The 9,736-nt window shown below is 34.7% G+C and overlaps 1 protein-coding gene across 1 annotated transcript in view; it reads right to left on the bottom strand.

The window, feature by feature from the left end:
* Window positions 1–9,736, bottom strand: part of LOC137621727 (cadherin-related hmr-1-like) — a 315,706-nt gene that overhangs the window by 161,008 nt on the left and 144,962 nt on the right. The window contains exon 15 of the mRNA XM_068352241.1: window positions 2,437–2,836. Within this exon, the coding sequence (XP_068208342.1) occupies window positions 2,437–2,836 (400 nt within the window). The remainder of the gene's footprint in view (window positions 1–2,436; window positions 2,837–9,736) is intronic.

The raw sequence follows: 9,736 nt of genomic DNA, 5'->3' as shown, positions 1-9,736 counted from the left end.
AATAGCATATCACAAATGGTAAAATTCTATTAATGCAGCTTTATTCCATGTTCATTTCCATAATTGCTGCTTATTATTCAAAATATTAGCTTTGTATAGGCCAACATATAATGTTGCTTCTTATATTATTGTGCCATATACTCCCAATTTATTGATTTCTTGATAAATAGAACCCTATGATCTATCCCATTTATTTTAAACTTTTCTTTCGTCTTTCATATTTGTCATTCTGAATTAAGAAGAATCTTTACTATACAATTTTCTCAAAAAAACTTTACATCATGGGCGCATAATATATATTTCTGATTGCTCCTCGTGTGTTTGAGCCTGAGCCCTAATTACCACTAGGCTACTCTTTTTTATCCCTTTATATTTAGTTTTCATAATGCAATTTAGTTTTCATGCTACATCATAAAAGGGAGTTCTCAACAAGCTTTATTTTTCTTCCAAATTCGTGCTTCATCTCATTCATATCGTATTTCTGTACCTTGTTACATATTTTCTTTTTTATTCGTCCTATTATCATTTATGGCTTTTGCTCCCAAATGGTATTCCTATAATTATAATATTCATGTTGATATTTTTTTTTTATTTCTTTATTCTCTGTCAATACCCCAAAACGTAGTTTTTATATTAACTTTCCACCTTTTCCTCCTATAAAAAAATTCAAAATTTTCACTACTTTCTACGGTTTCTCTACTCTATCCTAACGCAGTACTGCTTCCTCTCTTAATATCTGACATTCCCCACTTCATTCACAGTTCATCATCTTCATCCTTCGTGACCTTACACACAATGTCCTTTCTTAGAATGTATCCATAACTTGATCTGAAAAATTTCAAATATATACAGATAAATCACGCAATTTATTCTCAGACTATTTTCTATGAAAAGATGCACATCTTGCACTCATTTCTCATAGCTGTTAACAAATCCTCTTAACATGATAAATCCTAATTCAATCATTTTATAACCACTTTTGAAACCAAATTAATCATGCAAGATTCCCCCCCCCCCCATCCCCCTAAAATAGTAAATTGTTTTCCTTCACCATTAGCAACATTAGTTTCTCCATCAATCTGATTTCTAGTGAAACATTTTTTTAAGTTCCATCTTATACAATCCTTCTCACGTACGTTTAGTAATATTTGCTCTTTCTATTACCTATAAGGACACTTTACATTTATCGAAATCTATGGAAATTTTCTAGGCATGTCATTCACCATTTTCTCTTCGATTAGTAATGACGCTATTAATTAGCAATATTTCGAATTTAAGACTGAACAGAGATTAACTGAAAGACAAAAAGCTATATTCATGTAAAAAAAAAAAATCTATCTTTGTTTCGTTCTAAATATTGTATGCATATGGGATACCAGGCAATGGGATATTAGGCAATTTACAAAGCTGTGGAATAAGAAGATTCCTACAGCTTTGAACTTGCATCTTTCATCCTCCCATTTCTTGTGCCAACCTATAACAAAACATTCTAAACAACACCCTGACCCAAAAACTCTTCGAGCGAAATACTCTAACATATGCTTCATGCACAGCGTGAAAAATATCACAATTTAACTCCTTCTACTAAAAGTAATGTTATTTTTCTATATATATTATTCAAGAATGCACTTATGGGTTCAAACAGGTTACATGCAGCATGCTTCCTCTTTCAGGCAAAATACTAGATTTTTTATTGTAAATTTCCGTTCTTTATTACCATCTTAATAAAAATATTACCACACACCTACTATGATCTTAATGTAGCCCCTTCACCATAATTCAATAGAATTCTTTAAAAATCCTTCCCATCCACGATTACTATTTTTGGATATTGTAGTATATATTATTAATGATATATATGTAACATAAAATTGCTAGATCTTTAAATGATTACCTATCCTTTAAATAAGAATATTTTTTCCATTAAAATTATAATATGAGTTCAGTGAAATCAATAAATAAATTATTATTTATGGAATTCCAAGGAGAATGCATTTGAAGTAAAGCTCATATATCAAATTGCCTCTTTTAGTCTTTGTAAGAATAGAAAAAAAAACAATTACTCTATCAGAAATGAGAATCAACGCTTCAGAAGCACGTAATGGTGATATTATAAACCATGTTTTTTTTTTTTTTTTTTTAAATATAAAAGATTTGCCAACAGTTCTGGAATCTCATTATAAACATAATTAATACTTTCCTTCAAATAAAAGTGCTTTTATTACTGTCAAATGGGATGGTGAAGTAATTAGTTTATGACAGAATGTGAAATGCATATTTTTTTTTTTAAATGAATTGAATAAAAGGTCATTTGCAGGTGTTTGAGCCTTAATGCAGTAGATAAATATGATTAAGGATGGCCCTCACTGGTAAAAGAATATATCTCATATCCATATTTCTAATCGACCTAAAAATGTCAAAATAGGGCTTACTCACGTGGGTAGAACTTAAGTTGCACAAGATCGAAAATATTTCTTGAATTTGAGGCTGCTAATGCAAGACTGAAGGGAGGCCCGTGTCCTAGCGACCAAACATCGTCATCAGTGACTGAAAGGACTCCAAGTAAAGACGGTGGCTCTCCCTCTTTGACCTGAAGGACTGTAGGAGGAAGGAGGCGAGGTGGACAGTCGTTAACATCTGTGACAGTAACTGTAAGTGTGGCTGTTGATGTTAAGGAAGGATCCCCTTGGTCCATGGCAAGGATTCTGAACACTTTTTCTACCTCATCATCGGACTCCCGATCCAAAGCACGGTAGAGAGTTAGGCCTCCAAATTCTTCCATCCTTAGTGTATCCAATGGGCCCAGAATTTTGTATTTTACTTGGCCGCCTTTGCCCTGGAAAATAGAGTTTGAAAAAGGATCATATTCTATGCGTGTTTTCAAAGCGATATAATTGTTTATTTGTCTGGAATAGCAATATGACTATTAATCATCTTTATCTCTATGAAAATACTGAAAAGGCGGTCTTGTTTTCTTAATGTTTTTTTCATCATACTACTATAGTTTCTCATTTCTTTGGACGCCAACAGTCACTTTCATCTGAGGATGGAACCTGAATAAAGAAAAAATTCATTCGTGAACTATATGACCCCGTTCAGTGAGAGTTCCACAAGATTACAACCAACTGTTCATACAACACCGAATTGCAAAAAGTCATGTGACAAGTCTTGTAGTGTACAGGGCTCTGCTTTTAAGTTCTATGCAGCTCACAGGGTAGGAGTGAACTTATTTGATCTGGGTCCAGAAGTGTTCAGGCATGCCAGAGAAATATTTTCTACATGATTTCTAATTAGGCTATTAACTGGCAATATTTAAGATTTAAGAATAATCAGAGATTAACTGAAAAATAAATAAAAACCTACATTTATGTAAAATATCTTTTTTGTATCTTTCTAAAATATTACATGTAACGCACATAGGATATATGGCAATTAACATAACTGCTATGACAAAGCAGCCACTTCGTAAGAAAATTGTGAAAATGTGGTATAGATATTTCTTATAACTGAGTATTTAAAATATCTTAACACTCAGTATATTTCGGGAACATTTTGAATGGTTTTTAAAAAAGAACTTGATATCGAGTAGGAAATTTACCGGGGATAAACTTTTAAAGGCCTTTCTGGAACAGAAAGGAATTCTGGATATTTTATGAATTTTATTCATGTTAAAAAAAACTGTTGGACATACCATTGGAACACTGATATATACTGTCAATTCTTGGAATAACAATGGAAACTAATATTTACTGTCAATTTCATTACATATTTAAAATTATACGCTACTTTATCAATAATCGCTATGACTTTGGTAAACATTGTACTCCTTGTAAGATAAATCAATAGGGAGCCCACATGTCTATATAAGAACTCACTAACAAAGGAAATATGGCCTGTCTGTGATAAAAAATTACAATATTTGATTTACAGTTGATTTATCATAGATGCCAAATTCATAGTCTGATTCGGATTTGGGTTCATCCTTTTCACGTCACTTTGGGGTTTGTTGTGGTCTACACAATCTCCGGATAGAGTAACATAATTCTTTACAATGTAGTACCATTTGCTGTCATAAACATAATATCTATACATGATTTTTCTAGAATTCACAATATGCTGTATCGGAGACATAATTTGGAGCTGAGTAATTTGACATCCAAATAAATGTCAGATTGTAGTTCTGTAGTCTTCAGCCATGACCAACTGGTGATGGTACACTTATATAAAACTTACTGTAGAAGACGTCTATGGTGCACAGCTGTCGGATAATTAGCCCCCTGTAGATGGTGCACCCAACAATATCAGTTTGAAGGTACGAATTGCCCAGATTGATATATCAGTAAAGACAAACATTAACCTCTCTCCCCTTACATTACACAGAACAAAATCTCAATCATTGGTAAATTACCCTCAGCAAAATACCATTCAGTACCCAACTTGGCAAAACAATTCACAAATTTTTCTTGTTTCAGTGTTAGCTACTACTGTATAATCACCCTGAACATCGTGTCAATTGCTTCCTACTGCATATACTCTTGTACTATCTAGATATAAAAAAACCGCATATAGAGCTTTCCAAATTATATATAAAAAGAAAACATTCAGATGTTATGCTATAGTATTCTTATAAATAACTTTACCATAGAATATCTATTAAATATAAGCAAAGTTCTAATGACAAATGGCAATCTACAAACTATAACAAGTGAATATGTCTGATTACTATAAGACAAAAAACACATATTAAAATTTGGAAAACACATATATAATAATTGAAGATCTCTAACAATTCCTAGCAAAGCATGCAAGGAATCGAACACTTATTATATTTAGGGATATTTGCAAAATAATTAGAGTTTATACTAATAGTATGACACTAGGGTAACCCTCAAAGCAGTCCAAATGGTCAAGAATCTAAGAAGCAATAGTTTATAGCAATTTCCTGGCAAAATATCATATAATATTAAAAAAAACTACGAAGAGAATATTAATTCCTATGGTTCTGTTGTCAATATCCATCCACTTTCTACCATGAAATAGTCATGAGAAATTTCCAAGTCTTTTGCCTGAATGTAGCCACATAACCCTTATTACAGAAGAACAAAACTATATTCATCTCTAGCAGTTTAACTATTCTGCCACTGAACTTACTTGAGAACATGGACACACAATACTGAAGCAGGAGTGACAATGCCATGTCACCGATAAATTATGCTGTTGTGTACCTTTTTTGTATAACTTGTATGTATACTTAATGTAGACATGGAACTATTCGTAGGTAAAGGCTGATCTCTCACCAACTATAGTCAATATGTCAATATAGATATAATGTTGACCTTGAAGAGAAATTTCAGGTTCTCCTCATGGTTGAAGTCATACACAGTGACCTTAGTCAAAGGCAGCAGATCTTGATACACATATACCAAGACTTTGGGTTATGTTCCCTGTATCATACCTCAATTATTTCCTGAAAAAATGAGGGCTGTTTAAGGAAAAGCATTTCACAAATTTTCTCCTGTGTGTGTGTGTGTGTGCTGAACGTGATGAGGGGTTAAAGGTCAAGTGCAAATTTAAAATTTTTAGAGAATTTTCTCATTGATCCAAGCTACATACTAAGATATAATCAGAAGACCAAAATGATGAAGTATAAGTAGGTTAATGGCTTTTTTTTATTTTCATATTCAAACAAAATATATTACAACCATCATACAAAAAGACTTTTCTTCTCAAAACTGGCTTGGTTTAAGATATATCACAAAATTTTATTATCTGTTCACTTTTTTACTTCTATGTTTGATTTTTCAAACTGAGTAACAGAAGGTTGATATTCAATGGGTAAAATCATATGCTCTAGCATTTGATTTTCTATTGAAAATCAGCCAAAGCTATCTCTCCAAAGAGCAAAGAACACAAAGTGTTAGAGATTTAGTCATTTTGAATCCGCAAAAACCTATTGTTCAAACTTCATAACACTTTCAGGGTTTGCGGTCAGGGGACGGGGGCACATGCCAGAATGGGGGGCTACCCTCGGAAAAACCAAAATTCCGTGCCACGTGCAATTATAATTTCCCATGTTAAGTCAATGGGACTTTTTCAAAAAATAATGAAAATTGATTTGCTGAAAATTTCGTCGATAGATTTTGCTTGAACTCCATGGAGTTACAGGTCGATCCTTCGACCACCACGTGGCATAGGCTGTATATCAGGCAAAACTCGAATTGACGTGCCTTATGGACCTGTCTGGGCATCTGTATGGGCGGAAATTAAGTCATTGAACCACATGCGACCTCCTGGCACCCGAATGGTGCAATCCGGGGGTGCCAAACCAGTACAGCCAGCAAGTGGACAGAACAGGCTCCCAGCACTCAACATTAGGTATTGTAAGTGCACTTGGATGTGCAGCCAGGGGGGCTCGTATATAGGGGTACGATTTACAAGGTTTACCATTATTAGGGGTTAAAGCCCATTTGTTCAAAAATGGGTAGTAAGATCTCGATTTTACTCCCGAAGGGGATAAGACCTACTATTATCTACCACATGCCATGAGTCACATCTCTGAGATGAGTCTTTTTTTATTTGCCACGTGCACGTCTGCCGTCACCCATACGCCCGGTAATTACGACATGGGCACAATGGCGGCCAAGTGGCGGCAGAACGGTGCTACCCGGGAACACCAAACCGGTGCAGTCGGTTAGGGGAAAGAACAGGCTTCTTACAACCACCATCAGGTGCCGCACATGAGCGTGCCCGTGGACTCATGCACCCCGTTATTTGAGACTGTGCATTACGGGGATAACCCAAACTTGGGGGCCCCTAGCACCCTACGGATAGTTATGGGATCCAATGCCTGTGTGAGGTACGTACACTTGCTGGGGACGCGTTTGTCCGTGGGGGACTTGAACCCACCGGGGTCTCTCATTCCAGAGATTCGTGCGAGTAAGTGGAAAATTGCGACATTTTGGTATTGTTGTAAAAAAAGTGCACCTTGCACGTGCCCTGTTTGAGAACAAGTAGTCTAGTATTGACATCCACCCGTGTGATTATAGCAAGTGACATGCTCTTTGGCAGCAATCAGGTTATTCACGTCTGCAATGCATACCAACCCCATAGGGACAAATTTGCTTCGGAGGTTATGATTGATCTCATGCTGAAAATACTGACGTTACACAATTTTGGCTGGACTTTGAAAGTTTTCAATTTTCTGAACCTGTCTTCATATCACAGAGAATGCTGCTGGACCATCAGTTACTACTATTGTCGGATTGCAACTTTGCAAAACATTTTCATTGTGTAGTTTACACTCTATTTTCTGTTTGTTTACACATTTGCTGTAACAAGTTAGTCTGTGATATAAATGTGTTGGCACATCAGATATATCTCTAAATATCTATGTAAGTCTGCCCACTACTTTTCTATTGTAAAAGTCTCATAGCATTCACCTCAATTCTGTGGCCTATTTCAGTAAATTTATGCCGTTTCATGTTGCTTCACTCAGATCACTCATTTTATTTTTCCTGGCATATTATGCATCAGTCATAGGAAACCTCTGTGAGGCGGTTCAAATTAAGAATGGGTTCCATATTGGGAATAAAGTAGGGAGGTCATAACTTGCACGGTAGATAACATATTTAATGGCTGCAGACCTACCACATATGTGATCACGTGAATGCATACATATACTGCCTCTTTCATTATATCAATTATCATTTTATCAGCAAACTTTTGTGCAAAGTACTTTTGTGATCTTCACTTTTGAGTAACTCATCTCATATGCTGCTTTCAAGTAGCAGGGAAAAACTTACAAGTGGCAAATCAACAATCCCTATCAGGAGGCCAAGAAGACGGTAGCACAAAAAGATAGAGGCATCACTTTTGAAACATTTCCTTTTTCATGTAAAGGCTTAAATAGTATCAAAAGACCATATTTCATGCATTGCCTCTTTTTCCATAAGAAAAGGTGGCCCGGATTAAATTTTCAAGCACGCAAGTGGTATGAAGAGGTATTTGACCATTAATTTTTTTTTCTTTTTTCTTTTTTTTAGATAGCCAGTCAGTTTCGAGAAAACAGACTTTTGTTAGATGACTCAAAGGCATTTTTTTCTGTTAATATGCTTATTAAAAATCCCACTTAGGGTACATTATTCTGGTGTTCTGATGACATTTTTGTATGTAGTTTGGCGGACTCAATTTCTTTCAAAATGAGATTTGACCTAGTTTTTGACATATTAAATTGTAAAATTTATCGGATTACATCCCACATTAAATGCAACACACACAAAAAAAAAAAATACTCCAGAAAATACCCAATTCAGTTTGAATATCTGCAATAAAAAAAAAGTCCCAGTCATAAAGCAATTTTCTTTTACGGACTTGAAGGAGATAGAAAACTTTTAAAATTCAATCATGTAAATTTCTTTTTTGAGTATAAATTTTATTAGTTTATTTTTTGAGCAAATATTTCTTCAAACTAGGTTTACCATGTGAGATGGTTACATATATGCATATATGTTTAACACAATACCTTTCCATTTTCAAATACTTCCTTCCGACAACAGACAAGATAATGATTATTGACACAATTATTCATAAATAAATTGATTAACCTTTTATAAAGAAACGACCGTTACATTAGCCTTTTCATTCATCTACTAGGATTGGTATCAGCACTTGGTCAATATCTTTTACACATTCTTAATTGTTGTATTTAGTTCCCAATACCTATTCTACTGTACATCATCTATTCAGTCCTTTCTATGTCATCCTCTCCATCATCCCTTATTGCCTTATTTTATGTTTGGGTTTCCCCCAGGTCCCTCAGTGTGAGGCACCTCGTATATCCACCAGAGAGTTGCTAATGCATATTCCGGTGTATTTTGCATCTTCCAGTCTTGGATGGTCTGGGATGCATCTTAGGTATTTATTGAGCTTATTCTTAAACACATCTACGCTCACTCTTGATATGTTTCTTAGATAAGCTGGCAGCACATTAAATAGTCGCTGCATTATGGATTAATGTCCTGTGCGCCTTCCTTAGTTTTCCAGGTACATTTTTTGGCATTATTTATCTACCTCGGCTTGCTCTTTCTGATATTTTTAGCTCCATGATGTTTTCAGTAATTCCTTCTATTTGCTTCCTTACTTGTATTATCATGTATCGTTCTCTTCTCCTTTCTAGACTGTATAGTTTTAAAATTGCAGTCTTTCCCAGTAGTCAAGGTCCTTAACTTCTTCTATTCTAGCAGTATAGGACCTTTGTACACTCTCTATTTAGGCAATATCTTTTTGGTAGTGTGGGTACCATATCACATTGCAGTACTTGAGTGTACTACGTACATAATTTTGTAAAGCATAATCATGTGTTCAGCTTTTCTTGTTTTAAAGTGTCTGAATAACATTCCCATTTTTGTTTTACATTTAGCCAACAGTGTTGCTATTTGGTCGTTGCATAACATATTCCTATTTAACATTACACCAAGGTCTTTAATTGCTTCCTTGTTTGTGATTTTCTCGTTATTAGGTCCCTTGTATGCATATACCATTCCTTCTCTGTGTCCATAATTTATTGATTCGAATTTATCGGAGTTAATACCATCCTATTTATCTCCGCCTATTCATATATTTTGTTTACATCTCTTTGTAGTGAGTTCCTATCTTCATCACAAGTAATTTCTCTACTTATTATTGTGTCATCGGCGAAACTTCTCACTACAGAGTTTTCAACATCACAGTCTATGTC

The sequence above is a fragment of the Palaemon carinicauda genome, chromosome 28 (assembly GCF_036898095.1).
Source record: "Palaemon carinicauda isolate YSFRI2023 chromosome 28, ASM3689809v2, whole genome shotgun sequence".
In the NCBI taxonomy this organism is placed as follows: Eukaryota; Metazoa; Arthropoda; class Malacostraca; order Decapoda; family Palaemonidae; genus Palaemon; species Palaemon carinicauda.
This window is presented reverse-complemented; position numbering and strand designations above follow the sequence as displayed.